Genomic DNA, 24,977 nt, shown 5'->3' with positions numbered 1-24,977 from the left:
ATTCTGCACTAAGGGTGAAAACGAAAGTTTGCTTGATTTTACTAATCTGCAAACCAGAAACTGTTCAAATACAAATTAATCTGAACCCACTTAACAGAGAGATCAACTGGAGTTCCAACCTTCGTCAGCAAGAGCTGGACAAAACTGCATAGACCAAACTTTCATGGTTGGAACTATTGAAAATGCAGTAAAATATCAGACCTTTCAGAAGTGCCACTATTAAAGCAATACAAAGCAGGGAAACTTTAATTTTCCCCTTGTTGTTCATACTTCCCTTTAAATTAGGAAATAATCTGGGCTCAGAAAAATTCCCTCCCAAACTCTTCCAGGAGAAGCAAAATATTGGGCTTCTACAGAAAAGTCTTCTTTGCTACTAAGAGAAACAGTTGCATGAACAGATCATAAGCCCTCATGACCCAGGCACACCCGCTTGTTAATTTTCTTGCCTTCCTCCACTTTGAATTTTGCACATACATTTCACTAAATAGCTTCCCAGGTGCCCAACTGGAGCAATGCTCAGATCCTCAGAAAGGCCCGTGTCCTGGAGGACCTGCTGCCGAAGTCAGCTGAAGTCCAGAGCCTGGGAGTTGGGTTTGTAATATGTGAAAATACTCTAAGGCCAGCAAGCAACTCTATAGAGCCACGAGCAGTTGAGACCAGCATGAAGCATGGCTGGTACCAAAATCAGCAGCCCCATCTCCATTCACCCACTGTGGCCTGTGCACAGGAGCAAGCAGGGTGGTGGCTTTGGCTATGGAGACTCCATCCGTGGAAGCACCAAAGCTCAAGGTGATGCTGAACCCACCTATGTCTTTTGGGGTGAATCTGCTTTTCTTCCTGCTGCTTGAAGCAGAACGCTTGAGAACCACGACTTGCACAAGCACCAATCAACATCCCTTAGGAAGAAAACACTCCCTGGTTTTATAACATGCAAACAGCAAAGACCACACATACTCTAGACGTTTCCTTTTCCGATGATGTATGCGAGAATGCATTCCAGCTTTAAAGAATTTTTTTTCTGCCTAAGGTAAAAAGTTGTACATGAAAGCTATCAATTTTGCACAGTAGACAGAAACTAGATTAATGAACAAAACAATAAATTGCCTCTTCAAGAAAGCAGATAGTAGCATGTGAGCTGAGCATGTGGCGGAAAATGATTCAAGATCATCTTACAGACAAAATAACTAAATAACTGCACCTCACAACCGCAAGGCACAAAAGCACCATTGAATTGGTACAAAATTGGTTTAAGGTATGGCTGACAGAAAGCTACAGTGCTGAAAAATCACTGATACCAGTTCCATAATCCACTGGTTCAGGAAGAAAAATAAACTAGCCCAGTGGAATGACTAAAAAAACGGTGGCAAACTACCCTTGAAAACCGTCCTGATGCTGCAAAGCACTGGGCAGTTTGCTAAAGTACATCCCAGTGTTTCACCTATGAGTAGACATGCATCCGAGGCAGGTTGTGGGTCAAACTGGTGCGAATATACCACAGGCACGCTGACATACACTGGTGGCATTTCAGCACGTCAGAAAAACAGCCAGAGCTGCTGCCTCCTGCACTGCCTGGGCTAATTGAACCTGTTTCCTTTTTCAAGGCAAATTATTTACCTATTTGCAATTTTCAATGCGTAACAGTCGCAATTATGCCAACGCTTTAGCCGCACTCGTGTCTGGTGATACCTATGAGGTACCATGCCAACAAGAACAACACTGAGATCACTGGATCCTTGTACTGACACTCAGTGAAAGATGATAAAAAAAAAATCCCATTAGAAAAAAAGAAACTTTGCTTAGCAATTGGCCACAGGGATGACGATACAGGCACATGGGAAGAGAAGGCACAGAATAGTCAGCCTGTTTAATTTCAGTGTCATATGCCATGGGGTACAGATGGAAAGTATCAAAGTGATACCTCCCTGCTTCTCCCACCTGCCCTTCTTCAGTGGATGTCCACACAGATGATGTAAAAGTAGATGCAAAACTGCAAGTACATCCATTTCGATTCCAGGAGAAAAATTTAACTCTGTTGATTTACCACGTCTAAGTTGCAAACCAATAACTGATGAACAGTAATTTATTTAGTCACAGTCTTGGTCTTCCACCATTAGGGTGCCAGACAGACGGTTGATACGGTTTCAATACTAAGAGTAACAACAACAAAACGCGTGCACTTTGCTTATAACTCACATTAAGAAATTTTCAAACAAAACCACAGTTATGGGATCTGTATCATCGGCTGCGATCAAGTTTTTTAACTGAAGTCAGTCTAATACCTTATTTCACTTGCCAACACCACAGCAAGATAGCACAAACATTACAGCCTGAGCCCTTTCCCAACTCAGTATGGGAAAGGCTTGTGTTCAACATCCCAGGCCCATTTGACCAAGTACTAGTTGGCTGTCACTGCGCTATTACCTCAATAGGAAGCCAGAAATAGAATTAATTACATTACCATATGGGACTTGTGACGTAACTCTCTCATTTGCTGTTTTTGGGAGGGAAGGAAACCTGAAATAATTACTATCTGACTATAAATTACAATTCACTTCCTTAAGATGAGAAACTTTTCTGAGGGAAAGAACGAAGTCAATGTTTCACCCTGAGGCCAAAAGCAAAGCTGACAGCTTAAACAGACTTTTGAAAGAGCTCAAGGATTGCTCAACCTGGAAGCAAAGGCTTAGGAAAACCTCCCTGAAGATCTTCTGCAACCCCATGGTTACGTGAGACCCAGCAGTACAGAATTTGCCTGAAGACCTGCCTGGAAACCAGACACCTAGACTGTGAAGTTCTGCAGGATGAAGAAGTTGAAAACCAAAATAAGGTTGCAGTTGGAAGCAAGACAAGCAGTCCAAAAGAAATAGCAAGACTACAACAGACCAACAGCTTGACTGCAAAGGATCTGGGATTTCACCACAGACCGCTCACAAGAGTACAAACATTGAGTCCTGTGGAAAAGGCATTCAAAGTTTCTGCCTCAAAACTGCTATAAAATAAGAATGTAACACATGTAAATGGTCTGTAGAACAAGTATGAAATTTTCCACCTCTGGCCTGTTTAGCCCAGTTCCCCACCATTGCCAATTCTAACGTTGGGTATACACCTCGAACCATAGCTCAGGCAGGAACAAGAGCTCATCACCTACCTGTGCCAACGAGAGACGACGTTACATGGAAAGGGACAAAGTCAGGCTTTAGCGACGGTGCCAGACCCCCAACGCATCCTCCCCCAGGTCACCTCCCCGGTCACGACACTGATGACGTATTAACAAACCTCAACCCGGCCACCCCTTCCCAAGCATGTGGGAACACAGCGGCAGGACCACCTCCTGCTTGTGCCGTGGGCTCACCGATGATTTCCCATGCAGCTGGGTGGCACTGGGAGAGAGATGACAACCATCTGTAAGGGCTGAGCAGGCTGGTGCTAATTATCACAAGGAAACAAGATCGCAATCATCGAGCTGGCGGCGCTTGGCATTTGGTTGCTCAAGACACAGGGCAGCGCTCCTCTGCTCTGGTGGCCTCCCAGTGTCACGTTCAGCGGGAAGAGTTGTTAAAGTTACTATGAAAGGGTAATCTATTACAAATTACTCATTAATGCAACTCAAAAATCAGTGACATATTACTGATTATGCCCGTGTCATGCTAGCTTGGCGGCAAGACTCGGTTCACGCTGCTGATTTGTCTTGTGCTTTTTATAGCAACCTTCCCAACGCAACTTACACGCACAGAGCTTCTTTTCTCCTCCTCGCCCGGGTGAGTACATGGGCCTTGACTTTTCAGAGCTGCTGTGCCTGGCTGCACACGTGCTGCCTCCCGAGTAGTCAAGCTGCTTTAACGCCTTGCAACTGAATACCCAGTTGCAAATTTGAGACCCTTCTGCATCCGTTTCTGGTGGGTACTGGGACGTGCTAAGCCTCCAGGCTGTGCCCAGCAGCCCTCTGTGCTGGTAATGCTTGGTGGTTTTTGGAAAGCAATCTCAGCGGCTGAGTCACCGGGTTTTCCCACCTCCGCCGGCAGCGGGCAGGGGCACGGCCAGCTCTGCGCAGGTAGGATCTGCTCCGTCCTGCGCTCATCTGAGCCCGCTTCCAAAAATCTCACCACCTCAGCGCGAATTGCTGGAAGGCCTCTTTGCTGGCTACAGCCCCTTGGCTCTCCTCCAGAAATAGAAAAAGCTCTAATCATCTTCCTACTAGTTTGGCACCATCAGAGTGTTATTGCTGCTTCTGCATGAGGAATTTTGCCCGTGGTGGATATTCCCACTTTAAGCGCTCTCATTAAGGAGCCAGGACTTTGCGCAAGATCCTCACACGCAGCCCCAGAGCCCAGGTCTCAGGACAGGCACGGCTGACCAGCAACAAGTCATGGGAACAGCTAGCGCTCGCTATATAGTCAGTCCTTGATTTATTCATCCCGGCCACAGGTGGGTCTTGAATATAAAAGAATTATGACAAATGAGGCAAGAACAGGGAGGTATTTAACTAAGGAAACTGGGAAGGGAAAGGAAAGCACAGATCAGGACAGCAGAAAAGTGAACACAGGGGGAACAAAGGAGGAGCTGCCCAAAACAGTTCATTCGGGATTCCTGCACCAGGGTCACAGTAAAAGCTGTAAGGAATTTGCAAAGTTTGGAGCAATAAAGAGCTGAACACGCAGCAGAAGTGGGGAGACGAGAAAGCCCAACTCTTGCATTTATACTCCTGGCCACAGGGCAATTGTGGCTCGGTGCCGCCAGGCAGGTGGAGGCCACATCTGTCTCAGAACAAGGGGTTGGCCAACAGGCAGAAGGATTGGGTGAGGTTAAAGGCTGCAGCTATCACAAAACCCAACAAAACTGGAGGAGAAGAGCTCCAGAGAAGCCAACAACCACAACAGAGGTATAAACATATCAATGACAAAAACCGTGGGAAACGTGAGAGAAAGGAGAGACAGCACAAAGGGACACAAGAGGCAGAGCAAGAGGTGGCCCAAAGGGGTTTATTTAAGTGACGACCAGCAGCAGCAGCATCCTGTTGGCATGTGGAGCTGCACATCTCTCTGCAAGACCAAACCTTCGGGGTTTCACATGGAAACCGGTGGGTAGGGCTCGCCAGTCTGCTCCTGGTGGGAGGTCAGACTGGATGGGGGGGTCGGAGAGCTGCTGCCGGCCTCCCGAAGCCAGCCGGCACGGCGGGCGCAGCTCCCCGCAGCACCGCAGGATGCAGCTCCGCGCCTTTTATCATTGGAGTCAGATTGTTCCTCCGCGGGGCGCAGGAAAGCTCCGCTCTCCAGCTTTGCAATGAGCCACTTCCTTTTTTTCTTTTTTTAGGACCAGAATTTCTTTTCTCTTCCTCCTCCACCTCAAAAAAGCGGATATTTAATAATTCGGATCGGAAAAGCTTGCTATCGTGAAGCGATGGGTGGTAGCGGCGCTGCACCTAGTGACATCACGCTGTCAGCCTGGCCAAGTCTTCATCCCGTCAGGGCTATTCAGTAAAACACAACTAATTATTCTGCCAGATCCTCGACCAGATGACAAATTGATTCACGGTACTAACTAAAAGAAGGGAAGGAGGAGAAATTGCACCATTTCCTATGACTGAAACTACATTAACTCGTTACCCCAAGGAAAACTTTGTCAAAAGTTTTTATTGCAGCAGTTGAGCTATACGCCAGACGGCTGAAGTGCATTGCCAGGAGACCCCGGTGTTGTGCTATGAAAGTTCATATGCAGAGCACCGTTTGCATTTGATATCCATCAGTATTCAGAGGAGAAAGATCTTTTTTCAGAACATCTGCAGAGTATCTCATATGTCAGAAGACCTAAAACTGTTATCAGAAACTGCTAATTAAAACTTAACAAAATCAAATACCTGTTTTTCTAAGCTGACCTGAGGACACTGAAAACTAAAAGTAACACCAGGGAGACTGCCTGGCAATGAAAGCTTTTACTCAATCTGTCAGTCAGCTCACAAGGGAAACTTTTCCTGGATCCTGCAAGAAGTCTATAATTACATCATCGTGGCAAGGGCACATCAGTATGTTGCTTATTAATCACTTCCAGGAAGAAGACTATCAGAAAGCCATTCTTAATAGTACCACTGCCCAGCAACGCGGGCTCCCTTGCTTACTGCAGGGTGGGTACTTAAGATTTCCCTTGCACGAATTTCCTCTTTGAGCAAATGTCAATCCCTGCCAGAAGCCTGCAATGCAAACACAGCTTTTCACACGTTCTTCTGACAAAAGACTGGATTCGCACAACACCCTGCAGCTACAACAAACTCCCAAACTCTCAGGAAACCATTCTTCTCTGGTAGGAGGGACAGATGCGCCCTGTCCAGAACAGTGAGTGCTGCTAGATTTTGCGTTTTCCCCTCTGCTCCAAAGACATGTGAGATACCTTCTCTCCACCAGACGTAACTCCAGGGGGAACGCCACGGTTCAGCATTGCCCAAGCTGCCCTGTACTTGCTCTTTAAATGAAGCGACCAAGACTTCTTCACCATACACGTATGACCAAAGCATCGTTCCCTTTCAAAAACTTGGACAACGGTAAAAGGGACAGGGAGAGATGGGCGGGAAGAGGACAGGAGGACAAGTAAGACCATCACATCTGTCTGGAACCCTTAAGCTTGATTGTGAGAGGCGAGATGTCCTCCCTCCACTACACGAAGCAACTGAGACAAGCAAGGAAACAAAGACAAGCAAGAGGCAAAGCACGTTGGAAAAGAGGAGAAAGAGATATACACCACGTAGGTAATCTCACGGATGGAGTATTATCCTTGTGAATCACGATCCAGAAGAATAATACCCTAAATGGAAGCTACGATACAGTGGGGTGAAACACAACAGACTTGTAACGGCACAGAGTAAAGACCACAAGTGAATGTCAGAGCCCTCCCAGCTACCTTTGATTCAATGAGTCCTGTGATCTGCTGGTCCGTTCCTCCAAGGGCTACTGATGCAATGTGCCAGATTCCGTGTTTCTTTCCAACTGTTCTGAGTCTCCTGCATCTGATCTCAAAGAAGGGAGCAGAAACAGCTGGAAGAGAGAAACCAGAATGGCATAGTCCAGCAGCAACCCTTGGAAGAACAAATAACGACAGCCTTGTGAGAGGTACCATTGTCCCCCAGCACACGTTTGCATGCGGACACGTATCCGCACATCTTCTAGAAGAAACACACGTTGCTAGCGCATCAGCTCTGGCTGGTCACAGAGCACCAGAGCATCTTCTGACTTAGCGTGATCAGTGCAAGCTGAACAGACCGACAGCTCAACAGCGCGGCCGCGATCCACAGTCACGGGTGCCAAACGAGTCACGCGTGCTAAACGCAGTCTAAGTTTGGCACCGCGCTTCTCCTCCAGCGGTACCTTCACTCCCTGAGCAACTCCACCTACTTTGCAGCACATGAGTGGCTCGCAGCCCGCGCAAGGGAAGCCAGTCAAGGTCTACTCTGTTTAGGCTTTAAAGCTCCTGTAGATCTAGCTGCAGGCCAAAGGAGGAGGGCAAAACAGCAGGTGAAACAGGAGGCCGAAGGAATAAGCTTCTTCAGAGAGAACTTAGGTATTTGCTGCCAAAGGAGAGGATTAGTTGTGAAAATCAGGAAGTCAACGAAGCAGAGAGCAGCAGGAGGCCAGTGCAGATAATAGGGACAGTAGGAGCAAGGCTATTGCTCACCAAGGCACGTGAAGGGGAGATAAAAAGGCTTGTGCTCTTTCATATGTGCAAAGACTAGAAGGAGGGAGCGAGGAGGTCAGGGAGATGGTGCTGGTGGAGGAAGGGCCACGAGGGAAAAAAAGCCTTTGAAAATGAACCATGGAAAAGTGATTAATAGGGGAAGAACTGTCAGGGTTGGCGTTAGGACCTTCTCATTTCCACTAGAAAGAAATAAGACGTTGCAACTCACAACCAGATTTGGGGAGGGAAGACCAGGAGCACAGCAAGACCAAGACAGAAGGGTGTCATTTAAAGGACAGAAACAGAATTTCAGGCAGAGGGCAAATCAGATTAGGATGGTTAAGAATTGCACATAGGAGAGGACAGAAAGCAAGTTTAAAGGCTCATGGGATGTTTAAGGCAAGACGGCCCAAAGGATCTCTTGCCAGCCTTACAGCAGGGATGAAATGGAAACCATAACATTTTTCCTGACCGCAACTTCCTTATAACCGATTACTAGAAAGCACAGGCGCACCACGTCTCTCCAGGACAGCAGTACCACTGCAAGCCCGGTCCTAGCACACACGGTACTGTTTCTAGAGGGGTCCCTCGACTCCGCATCCCTTCTGCCCCACACAAACCTACTGGCATTTTACTGCAAATCAGTTCCCTTTCGTACAGTGCCAAGTCATCAAGGGCAGTAACAAAACGAGTACCTGGAGTATCGCAAGTCTGCCTGTCCCCTGAAGAGTTAGTTGGAGGCGTCCGGTGTCGGTAAACCAGGTGTGGTTTATTGTGCTCTTCTTCATACTCCTGTTCTTCGAGCGATAGCAGCGGCTCTACGAAATAGTCCCCATCGTCAGACTTGAATGTGCCTAGCTGAGAGGGACCAGAGAGGAACAGGCGGTCAGCTTCAGGCGATGACAAACCACGGAGCAGGACTACCCACCAAAACGAGTGGTTAGCGAGGGAGGTGCGTGAGTGCCCGGTTCTGCCCAGGCTGGAGCTCCAGCCCCCGTCACACCGCTTACACCCACCCCAAGCTGCACTGCTCCCTACAGCCACCCCAGTGGAACTTACGGAAAGCAAATTATTAATCCGTAGGCAGGGAGCACGTCTGCCAGACCCTGTCCCTATGCCAGTGACATTTACCAAGCCACCCCTGCCCGAGGGGAGCTGGTGCTGCAGGGTGCTGGAGACCTCAGTGCAACCCCACCGCGTTGTGCTGGTTTTCAGAGAGCAGCTCTCCCCGAGACAGGCTTTAAACCCCCGTGTAAGGACCAGAGGGAGGCGTCCAGCCAGTGAAAGCCCTGCTTCTGAGAAGACACCAACGCTCCTAGTTGCACGTGACTACAAATGTAGGGATTTGGCAGGTCAATAAAAGATAGCCGAGAGAAAAAAACATCCTCAGCCATTCTACACCGGGGTGCGTGACCAGTTAGTGGGAAGGAGGCCTGCCCAGCCGCACACACGTGCACTAGCCTGGGTGAACACGCTCATCCAGGCGAGCTCCTGGACCAGACTGAAGCCAGCAGAGACCTCCCGGGGGGCACCTGGGACCAGCACCCCGGGGTGCTGGAAGGCACCAGGGCAGCCAGAAGGATCAGCCCTGCTGGGACCTTCTGCTCATCCCTTTGCCAGCATCCCCCTGCACAGAACGGCACCGGGATGGCAGGAGGGGCTGCCGGGAAGCCTGCCCTCATCTCCCCTCGGGCCGTGCCCCTCTCCCGGGCTGCAGGGCGGCTCCGGGGGTCCGCGCTGCTATTGGGGACCCCCAGTCACCCCTTTACAGCCCTCATCGGCACCCCGGGGGCAGGAGGGTGTCCGTCCCCGGGCTCTGACCTCCCCCCCGGGGGTGCCGCTGGGTGGCAGTTCCCCCCAAAACCCCACCGAGCAGGAGGGGTTCACCCCCAGTACCGTGAACCCGACGGAATAATAAAAGCGGGGCGGGGAACCAAAACCCGACCGGGGCCGAGCGGCAGCCCCAGCCGGGTTGGGGGGGGGGGCGGAGGGAAGAGGCCGTCCCCATCCCTCTGCCCAGCCTCCCTCGCCCTGCTCCTCCTCCTCCTCCTCCTCCTCCTCCTCCTCCGAGCTTCCGCCCCGGCGCGCCGCCGCTGGGCGCCCGGCGGGGCCGGGGCCGGGAAGGGTCCGTGGGGGTTCTCACCATCCCGGAGCAGAGGCTGATAACGGCGGTGTGCCGCGGGCGGGCGTTGACGTGCCCCCGGTAGAAGCAATGCTTCACGTCGGCGTCGGCCGCCTCGGCGTAGAGGCGCCGTTGGTCGGCGGCGGGTTCTCCCAAGAGGCTGACGGTGAAGAGGGGGGCGATGAAGGCCGAGCTGGCCGTCAGGTTGAAGAGGAACTGCTGCCCGAAGGCGGAGAGCCTGTAGTGAGCTTTGGGGGAGGCGGCGGCCGCCGCCGCCGCCGTCCAGGCGTCGGGGGCAGCGCCGGTGCTCCGCCGCCGCCGCCTGAAGTGGACATCGGCGGGGAAGGGCTCGCCGAACTCATTCACCCGGGTAGGAGTCACGATCTCGTACTCGCTGAGCTTCTCCAGCAGCTTGGCTGCAAGGGGAGAGGAGCACATGCCCCTGAGCGGCGAGGCCGAGAACCAAACCCCCCCCCCCCAACGCACACACACACCCCCCTCCAGGGGAGGGGCCGGCAGCCCAGCACCCCCCCCGGCTCCCCCTTACCTTGCCTGGGGTGCAGCTTCTGCCTCCTCGCTCCCGTCCTCAAGCCGTCGATGAAGAGCGTGGTGAGTGCCAGCGCCAGCGGCGCCAGCTGCATGGTGCTGCGCGCTGTCCTCGCAGGAGACCAGCCCCCCCCCCCCCGCTGCTTTCCTCTTCTTTTCCTTCTTCTTCCTCCCTTGCCCCCTTTCCCCTCGCCCCCTTTCTCCCCCCCCCCTTCCCCGCCCCCCTCGGTGCGCTGCCGGGGGGGGGCAAAGCGCTGGAACCGGGCGGCGTTAGGGGCGGGCGGGCCGGCGGGGCGCGGGGCGCCGGGGGCCGCGCATGGTCCGCGGGGGGCGGACGGGCCGGGACCGACGGGCCGGGCCGGGGGAACCGGCCGCCTGCCTGCCTCGTTCTCCCTCGCTTTCCGCCTCTCCCCCCGTCGGGCTGGTGGACGGGGCGCTCCCGGGAGCCAATTTAAGGGGGCGGGCTCCATAGATCAAGCAAGGAGAAAAGATCCCGCCCTGCAGGAGCAGGGACAGCCCTTCCTCCTCTTCCCCCCCCTCCACCCCACTTCCAACATGTCACTTTCTTTCATTCCCGAGGAACGCCGGAATCGCAGGTTTTCGCCAAGAAAAGCCCTCGCTGGTGGCTGGACGGGGCGGGCGAGCCGCAGCCCCGCAGCCCGGACGGGCGCAGCCGCTCCCCGCCGGCTCCTTACAAGTGGTTTTAAAAAGGCAAAGTGGCCCGGGCAGAGCGGCACCGGCTGCTGCCCGATCTGCCAGGTCCTGGGGGGGAAGAGCGGCTTTGTCACTCACCGGGAGGAGAGCCGAGTTTTCTTACATAATTGATGTTTTTCCTTCTTTTTCTTTTTTTAAAAGGCAGCTCAAAGAAGCGTACCGACAATCGAAGAATCCCCCCCCCCTCCCCGTGTGACCTTTTTTATAGCAGTGATTTTCTTCTGCGCTGCTTGGATATGAGGCGCTTAAAGCAACTTTTGTTTAGGGTTATTTTTATGTTGTGCAGTTTTCAGGCACCCTGAGGGAAAAGAAAGATTATTTCCTTATCCGAGTTTAGTTTGTTTTGGTTTACAGTTTGGAAGTTTTCTGTAAAAATTCAAAGACATCCTTTAGAGCTAAATGTAATTAAGCATTGTCTTCTACACTTCCTCAAACCAAACCCCAAAAACTTGGTTTTGGGGTTTTTTTTGGTGTTTTTTTTTCCAAAATGGGGAAGGTGCAATGAAATTTAAAGCCTGTAGGCAAGGCAAAAGAAAATAGATAGTTGGAGGTTTGTATTTGTACTTCCACAGGAAATTTCAAAGTTCTGTACTTTCTTCACTCAACTTTGGGACAAAGAACAGAAATGCCAGTATCTGCTGCAGAAAGGGAAAGCTTTAAAAAAAATCAATTCAGAATCCACTTCTGGGCAAAATAGCACCTCCAGGCTCTTCTAAACTAACCGGCGAAGCCCTACAAACCTCAACCATTAGCATTAAATTATTAATTTTGTACAACAAATATGGAAGTCAAAGTAAGCGAAGCATCACCTGCAATGCCATGCGTCTTCGACTCTGCGGCTGGCTGGCCAGGGCTGCTAGGCAGGCCCTCGGCAGCAGTTTTGCACAGCAGAGCACCGTGCAGGAATCTCCACGTTGGTGGAGACCCAAGTCAGCACACTTTTGGGGCAAGGTGTAATGGCACATAGCCTCCCAGCATAGCATATAAACCACGTTTAATTCGAGTCTCGGATGCTTACAATAAGATAACTCACCCATACTGGCTTCAGGGACTTGGCAAAGCTGGGATGCTTCCAGATTTGAGTTGCCTCACGTGCAGTCAACTCGGACAATGGCGTTGGGTATTCTCGCTGCGTCCAGCCTTAGGGCTGGCGTGAGCACAGCCACGGCTGCCTGATGGTCCCCCAGTTCTGGGGAGCAGAGATGTGTCTCTGCTTCCACTGTGGGTGTGTAGGAGCAGCGATGTGCCCATTCTGGTAGGTGTCACCTACTGCTGGGAGCAGCTCTTCCCAATAGCCAAACGTGGTTGTATCTCCACGCACTCACCTGTTTATAGGTGGACCCGGACCAGATTTGCTTTTAATGCTGCAAAAGGCTCGCACGGTGACATCTTCCTATCCTTGCAGCCAATTGCTTGCTCATGCACACACATTAAGAAAGAAATCCTCAGAAGAGGAGCAAGACCAAACTGTTCTAAAATAACTTCAATCTGCAAAGCCTACTGGGGCTGCCACGCAAACCCTCGGCTTGCATGGCCTTTCCTGGCTCGGCATGAAAGATCGTGGCATCCCCACCTGTCCCCTACTGAATTGTGTCCTGATCGAGTCGGAAGGGCCACCGAGGCCCTTGGGTTGCTGGATGAACAAAAAGGGGAATCGCGTAACATCATCGCATAGCAGCCCAGGCTTCCTTCCAGGCATGTTTTCTCACTCCGATTCTTTTCTTCAGGCTTTCTCTGTCTCGTCATCAAATAAATGACTTAACTCATAGCAGGAGTAATATCGGCTCCTTGAGCGGAGTTGCTGCTCCGCCACGCTAGCGGGAGCACCCTCTACGTTTCTGAACCCCTGACATTCTTCTAGCGCCTTCCCACAACTTCCATGTGTGCCCCAAAACTTTCAGACTTCACTGGGAGAGGGATAAAGGATACCTGAGCTTGGGATACGGCCCCAGAAGTCACGGCAGGGGAGGGGGAGGCCGTATATCCCGTGCTCGGGTGGGTGCGGACACATATCCCAGGAGTGCCGGGGCGAGCCGGCGCTGCCAGTTGGGCGTGTTGAGCGATATCAAGCTGCCGGTCAGCAAAGGGGGAGTGAAGAAAAGTGAACCGAGTTGCCTGAGGAAGGAGAGGGTGAAAAGCTGAGCATAGCATTAGAGCTGAGTCAGAGGGGAGGGGAGGAGGCTTCCGTGGAGGTAGTCCTGCCGGTGTCCTGGGGGAGAGGGGTGCAGCCTTCGCTCGCCTCCTCATCCTCGGATCGGGATGGTGTTGGGAAACAGGTCTGCTGCTGTTTTATCTGGGTTGCAGAGTGCCCCAGGGCAGCCTCCATCCCCATTTCACGAGCACCCCGCATCCCACTGCTCCCAGCCTCAGCATCCCTTTGTGCCAGTCCGGTGCTGGCAGGAGCTGCCTTGCTTCTGTTCAGCTCACTGACACAGGAAAACCTATCAAAGCTCTGGTTTTTTTCTTTAGTTTACCACAAGGTAAGCAGTTAATTTGGCTCTGGAATAGGGTTCAAAGGAGCTCAGGAGCCAGCATGGGGTGAGAAGTAGCAGCAGATACCTGCTACTTGGGTGGGTAGGACCCTTTTCTTTTGGGCACTGAGCTGAATGGAATGAGGCCGTCTTGTAGAGGAGCATCCTCATGGGCTCACTCACTGATCAGAAACCTTGGCACGTACAGGCAGGAGGGCAGACAAGAAACAACCCCCCCCCCATCTTTCAGAAGAACAGAGCTGACCCATGGAGGGACTAATTAGGTCTCAATTCTGGAGCAGAGTTGGGAGCGGACCGAAGTGCTCCTGGGACCAAATCCTGGCTTTGCAATGGCACTAAATACATTCTAGGAGCGTGGCATTACCTACTTACAATGCTGTTTCTGTTGATATACAGAAAAGTTGAATGTTGTGCAGCATTTTGAATCTTTTCGGCTGGAGATTAGGAGGTGCAGAAGGAAAGCTGTAGCGTAAGTAAATAGATTATGTGGAGTTTAGAGAAACTAAGCTACCATCTTAAATTCAAATAACTTTCCTATTAGGAAGGATCTATTAATACTTACGGTATGGTAATTGTGCAGACTCCAAGTCCTCACCCAGTCAAAAGTAACCCCTAAGAGCCCATACCTACCCATGGAAAAATCCCCTTAAAATACTGGGAATTTTGCCTACGTAATTACTGCAAAAGTTGAGCTGCAAATGCCTCTTCCATAAACTACAAAATGAGAACTTGATCACAACAGCAAAGCTTCAGTGGGAAATTCAAGGCAGTGCACGCTGCTGCAAGAGTACACTCAAGCAACCCAAATTTCCTAAGGTTTTTGCACTGCTTTTCACCCTCCTTACCGTTTCCTTTTCCCTGTAGGTGAGGGCAATCCCCAGCCACTGATCTTTGTTCTTTGCCGCACGCCCTACCCCGGGTAAGCATCATCTTCCTTTATCTGCCGCATCCACTCGCTTGCCCAAGGATTATCCCAGAAGGCAGACTGTTTCCCTTTGATGGTTGCTCTTCAATGCCACAAGATAACCGAAGACAGCAAACATTTTCTCCTTGTGTCTAATCTGTGTGGTCAGAAAGTGAAAGATTTCATTCCCTTCAAACAGCTGACTGCTTGCTGGCTGGATTTCAGCCTTTCTTGCTCATCTGCCTATGCTGGTAACAAGGATACCACTCTGTGCTGCCTTTCTCTCAGCTTAGGAAGCTGTTCTGCTCCTATAAAGGCTTCTCTTTAAAGGATGTTTTCAGCAATTGTGTCAAGGCTGGATTTTTAAGTTGTTTTAAGCCTTTCGCATTTATTTGGAGGGACCAAGACTTGCAAGTTCTTGGTGTATACGTAGTTTTCAAACTTGTTATCTGTGCCGAGCCAACTCCTCGATCCTCATTAAAAGGTTTTAAATACACAGTTTAACTCATCTACGGTAGCCATTTAAGCTCCTGCTTCCTCCGTGGGGGCTCTCTGTTCTTACCCCGAGCCGTGTCCCACGTAGCATGCTGCTGCCATCGAGCTCTGAGTCTCTTGGTTGTTTGGGGGTTTGCTCCTCCAACCTGCAGAGGGCTGAGAAGTGGTACCTGCCATTCACAGCGATACCAGCACAGCACTTCTACCACTGCTGTTACAGCTTGCCCTCTGCGGGCTCATATCCCAAGTCCCCATTTTTGGCAGAGGGAGATGTGAAGAGATGTGCCAGGATGCTGCAGAGCAGGATTAAACTCTCGGTCCTATCCTGGTCCACTGAATACCGAGATGTGCACGTAGAAGTGACTAATCCAAGGTCACCCAGGCAAATAAGACCCAAATGTCCTTCAGCTTGCTCCTGGGTCAAACAGTGCAACTCAAATGTCTTCCCAGCCAATGCACTGCAGCAGGAGCTGTGTCCTGTGGGAGCCATCCCTCTGCATAGAGGCACAAGCTGAGTGCAGTGAAAATGCAAGTATAACCCGGTCCTCGCAGACATCATCCCTGCTCCTTGCCTGGGTGGGGAATCGCCATTTGGGAACAGAAGGTGAAAGAGGAAAAGCGAGCAAGTCTCTCATATGGCTCCACTCACATGCAAGGAAACTGGCTCTCAGTTTGCCTTAGAAACAACTTTGACCCTGGAAAACAGATACGTGAGTAGGATCGAGGGACTGGGAGGGAGGAACAGGAAAGCCCACGTAGATGCTGTAAATGTGTGGGATTTTCGGTTTCAGGTCATCATGGATGGACATAATGATCCCTTGAGGCTTTCCACTTAAAACTGCTGGTTCCAGCTCGCCCCTCCCCTGTTCCCAGCATTGCTCCAAACATTCACACACTGCTCCTTTTGCTTACACCTCTTATCTGCTTTGTGGAAAATGCATGCTCAGAGTAGCCCAACTTCAGGGTCTGGCTGCAGCCTGGCAGTTCCTTTGGCCTAACGAGCATTACAGATCCCATCCCCTACCCTTTTTACTACAGGTAGCAATCTGAGGCAGGTCCTCAAGTAGCTGAGAAACGTTAAGCTTGATGGCTTAATTCTGGATCTTCCCATTTTTGTGCAAATTAAGCCATCAAGCTTAACGTTGTATTGGTTTATCTTTTGTGTTTGACATGCTATAAATCAAACAAGACTTGAATATACTCCTTTTGACTTGGGATATTATGTACATGTGCATCTATGTTGTGTTCCAGGTGCCTTTGCCAAAATGTTAACAGTAATACTAGGAGGACTAACCAGAGCAGATGTTCTGTAACCCCACACCAAAAGGCAACCTGGGAATGTTGGAAGATCTGCAGGTACAAAAAGCTTTACCCCTCGAGCCATGTACTTTTATTCATATAAACTAATTATCATAACAGCTCTGTGAGGTATCACCATCACCATATGAAGAGGAGACTGAGATGGTCAGTTTGGCAAAGGACACAGAGCTGTGGAGCTCTGACTCTGTGATCAGTTCTGCCCCCCCACCCCCAAGCCTGCATGCAGCGTAAGCGTACAATGTCATATTTCAGTGCAGGGATCATTAAACTGTAAAACTCTATTTTAGGAGGGTTATTTTCATTCTTTCCCCAAATAGTAGATTGTCTCCAGAGATAATAAAATACAAATATCCATTAGAGTAGAAAAAAAACTAAGCAGCTTTACAGATACCAAGTTCTTTTTCCCCTAAAGTGTTTGATTTCCCTAGGGGTGTCACAAGGTAGCTAGCTAAAAGCAAAGACATCTTCCTGGGGGAAGTCTTTGTGATGTTGTTTTTCTGCAGCGGTAGGAAGTCTGTACTGGTTATAAAACCATCAAAAAAATTGTCAATAGCTAAAAAATGAGACTGTTTTAGGCCTAATCCAGCTCCTGTCAAAATTCATCAACAAAACTCCCAGTGACTTGGAGAAGTGCAGAATCAGGGCCTCTGTATCATTTCCGGGAGCTATTTTACAGCATCACATCATGCTCATTAATATCCACCTGACAAGCATATATAACACCCAATATTTCATTACCAAGATGCAACAGCTTGAAAAAGCATTTCTCTCTAACTTTGAAAAATGGCTCTGCTCCCTAAGGTGCAGCACTGAAAACCAGAGCTTTTTAAAATGCTGCCCAGGTAGCTGAGGGTTGCCAGCACAGACTGGCACAGGGAGGGAGAAGATAATCCGATAGTAGCTCCATCACTTGGTACAACTGCTGGCATCACATCATTACTACAGCCAGAACGTGCACCGGATCAGAGCAGCGATGTGGGATTGCTCGCCCGATGCTAAGGGAGTAAGAGACGCTGCTTAAATGTGATGCTGCAGATGCAACTTTGAGCAAGTCTCCAACTTGCTGAGTGCAGGACGTGCTGAGGAAGGAGCTCTCCTCCTACACGTGCTCCTACACTCTTGCACCCAGTTTCCTCTGAAAGCAGCATTGATAAGGAACAGACCGGGGTGCTTAGGCGGTAGAGAGTCAGCATATAAACATGCAACAAAAATCTAAAAAGGGACTTGGTCTGTCCCCAACTATGTTGTGTTTGCCCTGGACGAGCGAGCAGTGAGCAAGTTCTATTTTCAGCCGTACGCTCTGCAACAACCTGCCTGTTTCTCACGATGGCTATCGCCTCGCCTGAGCAATTTGGGCACAGTTAACAGAGGAACCCTCGCTCCGGTTTGTGCCTGGATCATTGCTTTGCTGTCCGGTGCCCGCAGCCTTGGCTTTGTTACTTCGCTTCACCGTCAAGCTCTGCTTTTGCAACCAAAATAGGGCGCTTAACAGTAAGAATTCAGTGTTTCTTAAATGCTGGAGTTTAGGTGAGGTGTTAAGGAGCAGGCTCAGTAGTGGGATGCAACCAAGGGAGAGCAAACTCTGGGTGATCTGCAGAGCTGAAGCAGAATTGTGCTCTCCTTCCCAGCTCTTTCCATCAGCCATCTCTGCTCCACACCTTCCTGCCTTCTCGCTCACTAAATACCTTTTCGATAGCAAAGGCTGTGCAGGAGCAAACCTGGAATCTGTACGTTCCCCTCACAGGTGCGGGGAGAGCTCCACGAATGATGTGAATTGGCTGCAGCCTTCGTAACCACATTCATGTCATGCCACTCAGGCTGGGCCGCCGTAGGGAGAATTAATGGAGTGTAAATCCCTGTTTGGAAGCACACAGCATCTCCAGCTTCTCCCTGTAACTCCTTCACTCCCTTCGCAAACCACACGAGGAAGGGATCTCCCCAGAGAACCCCAGCTGGACGTTTTGGGTCACGATAGAAAGAAGTTGAATATTCACACAGCCAGAGCTGCCTGGCTGAGGGGTTTAGAGCTAGCTGCGATACTTCCAAGGAAATCCGTAGTCCTGAGACTAAAGCCTGCTAGCAGCAATCCTCTTTTAAAGTTATTGTATGGCTTGGCTACAAAGATAAGGCACCAGATGGCTTGGGAAGAATTTTTAGGAGACAGTTGTGCTGGTATGCCTGGAAGGATCTTGAGAGTTTACTTTTACAATAGACTATTTCTTTGGAGGTGAGTGTTTGTCAGGATCATCAGTTTTAATTACTTAAAATGTGGGCTGTTTCTAAATGCAGACAGTGTTAAGAGGAGGTTTTTTCTGTCTTCATTTTTTTCCTGAAGAGAGGACAGCCAGCAGGAATCCCTTCCTTTATAGGTAGCAGATTGGCTCGTGGAGACTAACATTATGCAGTTTTCATCCCTAATACTATCCTGCAGCACTTTCTTTCACCGATGAATTATTCATTGCACAAGCAGGTATTTTTTTTTTATCTGCTTTCAGTCAACGAAGTAAGCAGCTTATTCTGCCAACTCTAAGCACACAAAAACATGGATCAGTCCTCAAAATTCCCAAGACTTTTAAACCAAGCCTTACTTTGTCTTTTTGTTGTGAGGAGGGATGAGCTGGGACAGGATCCGTAAGGATGCCAGTAGGAATAAGCAGTATGGCTGAAAGAGTTAGCTAGCAACCTGCCAGTAATCTAGTTGTTGCTTTCAAACACCCAACTTACTTCTAAAGCAAAGTGTGATCAGTTTGCAGTAAGGATTATAGCACTATTACCTACAATATCAGGGGCTGAATTTGATGACACCAGGAATAGAGCTCCCATATGCCCAGTTTGAGGGCATGACATTTCTTTCCCAGACAGAAGTGTTACGTAGATCTATTTAGAGGATTTGGACAATTTGGGCCTTCCACATAACCACGACCCTGCCGGAGCTCCTCATCACCTGCAGGTGCATGGCAGACCCGAGGAGATGTGCATGGTCAGCATGTCTCGTATGCCTGGAGATATGGCAGCTCTGCTAAGAAGGTCATTTTCTGTCCTACGATGCATGTATGTTGGGATGTACATGTCGTATTTTTCTGGCCTCTCTACTTTCTCTACACACTAGAATATAAATAACAGTACTGAATGTTGGTGGTGGGAATCAGGCTCACGTTTGTAAGCCAGCTGTTTCCACATTTTCTCCCCATGTTTTATCAGCTTAATTCTTAAATATCCCTAGCATTTCCATCCAGAATTTTTAAAGGGAGGAAGCATGACTTGGAAATGACTGTAACATGAATGGATTTGTTGACTTAACTGACATTGTTTTGACATGACAGGGCCTACTGAGGGACCAAGACCCCTTTGTGCTAACTGCAAAACAAACACAGGACTGAAAACGGAGCTGGTATCAGAGTTCCCCTGCCTTATCGCACTCAGTTAATGCGTTACTTCACGCTAACCGGCCAGCTAAGAGTATCACTCGTTACAGGGAGAGGGAAAACTCATACATAGCAGCAGCATTGTTTCTCTCTACTGTTTTCATAGCAGGTTTCTGCCCACGGCTCTTTGTAACTCAAAGCCCATATTCAAACCAGAGAGTTGTCCAAACCTGAGCCACTTCATCTACCAGCAAGGTGGACATTTGTGTTCATTTAACACCAGGACAGGGAGATGCTGGCCCGTGGCTGGGAGCCCTAGACCCATCATAGCTTGTGAGCCATGCTGGCATCTCCCAGCACCCACGGGTCAACCAAACACCCCAAAAGCCAAAAGGGCACCCCTGCCAGAACAGATGCGTAGCACTGGGCTCATTAAAACAAACACATGCTTATCCTGTTTGATTCTGTGAATTAATTAACCCCTCTGAACAGTGAGAATGTAACTTTGTAGCCCTGGTTATATGTATATAAACCCATCTGGTTTAGAGCAGCAGTATCTAACTGACTGCATGACATTTTTTTGAACACCGCTATGAAGAGAAAATAGGCCTCTGGGCCAGGAGTCAGCAGTTGTCAAGATCTGACGTGCTTCTACTGAGAGCATCAGGAGGGATCCAGTGTCACCACCTCTCTGCTGCTTTGGTACCAACATGACAGCTCTGACCAAGAACAGTCTCCGTGGCCCTTCTCTCTTGCAGCCACCCCCGAACCACTCTCCTGCAACCCACTGCCCACCACGAGGAACAAAAAGAGGAGCTTCTGCATTGCTTAAACACGTAAGAACTGCTGCCCTGTTAGGGCCATTTCATGCCATCTCCAGGGCATGCCAATGGTGACCATTCAATGGCGACAGGGTCAGAACAAGGTAAGCTTACAGCAGTGCCGTACCTGAGCACCAGTCCGTCCTGCGGGATGTGCCATCGGGTGACCCATGCCAGCGGTGATGTCCTTGTGCCCCTCTGCTGAGCTGCTCCAGGAGGAGAGGGACCCGAGTCCTGCCTGGGGAGAAACCAACACCATCATAACTCTCGCCCTTTTGCAAATGTAGCGTTGGTGTTGAAAAGCTTGACCTTGCACTGCCCTACGGTCTGACGTCGATACCAAACATGATAGTTTAGCTTCCACTAAGCATCCAGAACGGACACGGCTGTGGAAATCCCAGATTAACAAATTCCAATTAAAAAAACCCCACCATAGTCTCAGTAGCATGCGTGTGCAGCTGGACTAGGATTGCCAATGGCTGTGAGCTTTTAGCAAAAAGGGCTGCGAGATCTCTCAGAGCATGGAGCTATAATTACAGCTGTCAAGGACAGAAGTCACTTTCGCTTTTCTGCCCCATTCCCTAAGACTTTTCTCATGCCCCAGCCCTCTCCTTGTGTCCTTCCTTCAGGCCATGTGTCGTCTGTCCAGGTCACTAAGGAGTCGGGTTCCCATACCTAGAAACTAGCTCTTGTCTTACCAGCGGATCTTTTTCTTTCTGTGTCCATTGAATCTATCAAAATAAGACAATGCACGAGTAACTTTTTAGTCTAATTATACTTGTGTTTACTTGGCAGAATCTTAGATATTTTGCAACCAATTTATTTGACCCAGCAAAGAGCTTCCAGGAGAAGACATGAGCGTGTGATACAGTGACACGGATGTCTGCTGTCAGTTAGTCTGAAATGCGGTACCAGCGTGCGCTTCTCTATCCAAGCCCTTCGGCAAAAGCGCGTGTAGCTCGTTTCTTGATTTCAGGAAATATGTGCAAACGCAACCAGCCTCACCCTGCAGTCGGAGATATTTGGAGTACCCTGCAAGCGTGGGTACAGCAGTGTCTGGTCCTCGTGCCACAGCCATGAGCCTCCAGCCCCGGGCGGTGTATGAATAGCATGGCAATCAGAAAAATTCACACAGAAGATTTTGCAAGCACGTTTGCTCATTTAAACTTTGTCCTAGAGTCTCCTGCAGCTGCGAGAAAGGAGGCTCCTTGTCGTTTATAGCTGAGGTCAGTGGGCGGCCAAAGCAAGGAAGTTTGTATTGCAGCAATTTGTACCTTATCTAGTTTATAGATGTAAACAGAAGGTTTACGCTTCCGTTACTGAACTCTCCTACACCAAAAATGTTCAGTGCATAGAGGAGGAGAGGGATAGGCAATGTGTGTGCACACTTATTTCTCGAACATATTTTGAGAAGTACAGTTAAAGAGCCCGGTGTTTCTGAAGCGTTTGGAAGTTAGGACTCCCTTGCAGTGATTAAAACCCCAATCTCTCTGCAGACTGCAGGGGTCATTCCAGGATCTCCATAGGGTCTGGATGCAACTTGTAAGTCTCATGGACTTGGGTCAACACCATTGAAGCCAAGAGTCCTTTCATGAGCTTTAGGTCACTCCCAATTGCTTCTGAAGTAATTGCCCAGGCTTTTGTCATTTTAGTCACAGTACCAGAGTTTTGTATCATTTGAAAAGCTCCAAGGCAAGGGACATATGGAGCCTACAAAAGCATAGTTATTGTGCTAGCTAGCTCCAGTCCCATGCCAAGCAAATTATTCATGCACACTCTGTGGATAGGAGGCACAAGCTTTCATGTGGTTATATGGATAAAGGGAGGAAAATTTAGGCCACTGACTCAGCCTGTCAGCAATGTTTCCCCCTAAATACAGCCATGGAGCTGCAAAGCAGATTTCTCACAGCACTGACGGTGGGGCAGTACTCTCTTTGGAAAATGTGACCCCTTATTTACATGCCACTTGGAAAGCAGTATCATATAAGGGAGCCAAACTCTTCCAAAAGTCTGGCCTCTTGATTATAACCTTTCATGAAAGTTAGCAGTTGAACAAAAGCAGCTTAGAGATAGCATTTCAAATGAGAATCAGACGGCTTGCCTGGAACAGGAGCAATAGCAAACTGCCCAGCCTGTTAGAGACACGACCATGCTATCCAATGCTGCGCTCCTGCATCCAAAAGGAAACCTGACATTCAACAGGTGTTCTGCTTTTTGGGTAGTCTCATGGAGGGAGAAAGAATTTGAGGAGACACACTACAAAAAGGTCCTTTAAAGGCACCTACTCTTCCATTTCAGCTCCATGACCAAATGGCTTTTTTTTTTTTTTTTTTTTTTTTTTGTCTCAGCGGATTTTATTCAATTACCACTGCAGTGGCCACTGCAGAGTGCGGGGTACATTCCTGCTTCAGTCGTCTTTGTGTCCACTTGGCAGCGATCCTGAACACCCAGAAAAGCAGACAGTTGCTATTTTCCTCCATTTATGCTTTTCCCTTAGAAATATTTCTTGTTTGGCCTTGCCACCCTGCAAAAAAAAAATTCCTATGATCCTTTCATAAAGGAATTAAATTTACTCTATTATTTTAGTTAGTGGAAATAGAAAAGCCAATCAGCTGACTGTAATTGTGCAATAAAGCCAAGAGTAGTTCATTTCAATCCTTGTTCCATAATACTTATATAATTCAGACCTGGAGACAAAAGCACTAAGGTCATGGATTAACAGTGGCTTAAAGTTGAAAATAGCCTGAGGAAGTAAGGATGACAAAGTAATTACTAGTGGGCAAATCATATGTTAATGGGTATGGGAATTATTTAGTGTATGACATTTAATCAATGTAAATGGAAGAAATATAAAAGCAAATCCAACTTTTAATGTCTCCATGAATTTATATATCTGATTAGTCTCTATAATTGACATAGATCTACAAAAAATAAATTTGCAATGACAATATATTAAAATAAATGGTTTTGTAATAATTAAAAACAGCTGCTGAAATACAAAGATAGTTCTCATGAACAGTGCTTTAAAAGTTTGCTTTCTTTAGTGATGTGTAAAACTAAAACCTGTGCCATTCAACTGAGGCACCAAGCAACTGAAAAACACACTGTGCAGAAACTCATCCCTAAACACCTGCCATAAACTGCACTTTTCTAGGTAAAAGATCACAGTTCAGAGGTAAATAATTTTGGCAATTCACTTTGCTATAGCATGTGAGCTAAATCACATCAAAGCCTTCATGTGCGTACCCAAACAAATTAGCAAAACTCCATAATAAAAGCTCTGGTGGGGTCTGTACTCACCAGTGCTGGAATTTCACAGGACACCTAGCAATGTTTCATTAGGATCACCTATTGCAAAAATTACAGCTGGTACAATAATAATTGCTGTGCCAAAGATAATTGCAGAGATTGCGAGAGTGCAAAACACAGGAAAACTAGAAAAGGAATTCTGTCACAAGAATGCCATACAATTTTTTCCCACAACACATAAGGGAAGAAAATTAGATTTCTAAACAGAGGGTGAACACTTATCTGCCAGAGTAACAGCTACTGCCTGCACAGAAGCCGTCCCTCAGAGCCCATGGGATGTTCAGAACAAGGAGCAGCTGAACACATCCAAGGAGAACAGCGGCAATTAATTTTTTAATGCTTCTGTGCTAAAATAAATTACACCCGCACACGTTATCATTGGGTGTAAAAACCATACATCGGTAAAAATGCACATGAACTAGCTGTGTTACTGATCTGACCACCTCCAGCCTTATCGCCCAGGACACCTGTTTGAAGGCGAGTGCTTTGTCTCAGTGACTGGGGCTTACTGGGAGAAGTTCATCTTGGCCTTAATTCATAGCTCAGTAAGAGCAGAGAGTTCACAGAGACCTTTCGGGTCTCTGTAACACTGTGTTCGTAACAGCAGAAATAAAACCCCTGTCTTGGGAGAATGCACCTTCTTTTATACAAACATTTCATCTCAAAGTCTTAAATAGGCAATAAAACAATATTTAGTCTTATAAGTCTTCTTTGTTTAGGTTCATAATGTGCCAACCTACCACATACATTCCCCACATTCAGAACACCTAGAAACCTCTATTTATTAGTAACCCATCCCAAAGTAAATGTACCATTTGAGTCAAAGATAGTCTGTTCTGAAGAAGGCTGCTAGCCAGGTCCTGTGGATACGGGAGGGTAAGGTGCTCTTGATTATTTAACAAAAACAAAAAAGTGTTTTCCATTTCAGAAGTGAACTGTTGCACACCCTTTTTCAAAGCCATGTTTTCTTCATTCAGATATCGGTTGTGACCTCAAGAAAATATCCACTGAGACCTTTCTTACTCCCAACCTTTGGATGCCAACATCAGGAAGGTGATGAGGCATCACGTCTTCTGCCCATACACACAACGCAGTATCTCAGGCTGTCTCACAGTGCTTTACCTGTCCTTCAATTGCCCCACGCAGAAGCAAAATGATTATTACATATATGTAGTATAACTTAAAGACTGCTTAACAGGCTGGTTCTGATTCTCTGTCTTATGAGCCATG

General features: G+C 48.6%; 1 protein-coding gene and 1 long non-coding RNA gene across 8 annotated transcripts in view; one reads left to right on the top strand and one right to left on the bottom strand.

Moving 5' to 3' along the window:
- ADAMTS9 (ADAM metallopeptidase with thrombospondin type 1 motif 9) overlaps positions 1-10,496 on the bottom strand; it is an 86,885-nt gene extending 76,389 nt beyond the window's left edge. For 5 of the 6 annotated variants that reach the window (XR_011329656.1, XM_069811939.1, XM_069811940.1 and 2 more), the window contains exons 1-3: positions 10,329-10,496; positions 9,803-10,197; positions 8,355-8,517 (exon numbers count right to left, since the gene is read on the bottom strand). Coding sequence is in view for 4 of the 6 variants with exons in the window: in XM_069811939.1 (XP_069668040.1) it covers positions 8,355-8,517; positions 9,803-10,197; positions 10,329-10,422 (652 nt within the window). In the remaining 2 variants the exon portion in view is untranslated. Of the gene's footprint in view, positions 1-6,888; positions 7,022-8,354; positions 8,518-9,802; positions 10,198-10,328 lie in introns of those variants that run through there. The other variant, XM_069811943.1, reaches the window with a different exon arrangement.
- LOC138690842 (uncharacterized) lies at positions 10,012-23,437 on the top strand. 2 transcript variants are annotated; one of them, XR_011329658.1, is made up of 3 exons: positions 10,012-10,151; positions 11,183-20,453; positions 21,234-23,437. It is a non-coding gene; the product is annotated as an uncharacterized lncRNA (long non-coding RNA). The 2 variants fall into 2 exon arrangements; XR_011329657.1 differs by lacking the exon at positions 21,234-23,437 and having other exon boundaries at positions 11,187-12,809.
- Positions 23,438-24,977: the final 1,540 nt, after the last annotated feature.

The sequence above is a fragment of the Haliaeetus albicilla genome, chromosome 24, assembly GCF_947461875.1.
Source record: "Haliaeetus albicilla chromosome 24, bHalAlb1.1, whole genome shotgun sequence".
Classification (NCBI taxonomy): domain Eukaryota; kingdom Metazoa; phylum Chordata; class Aves; order Accipitriformes; family Accipitridae; genus Haliaeetus; species Haliaeetus albicilla.
Note: the sequence above shows the minus strand (reverse complement) of the source record. Positions and strands in the feature narration are given on the sequence as shown.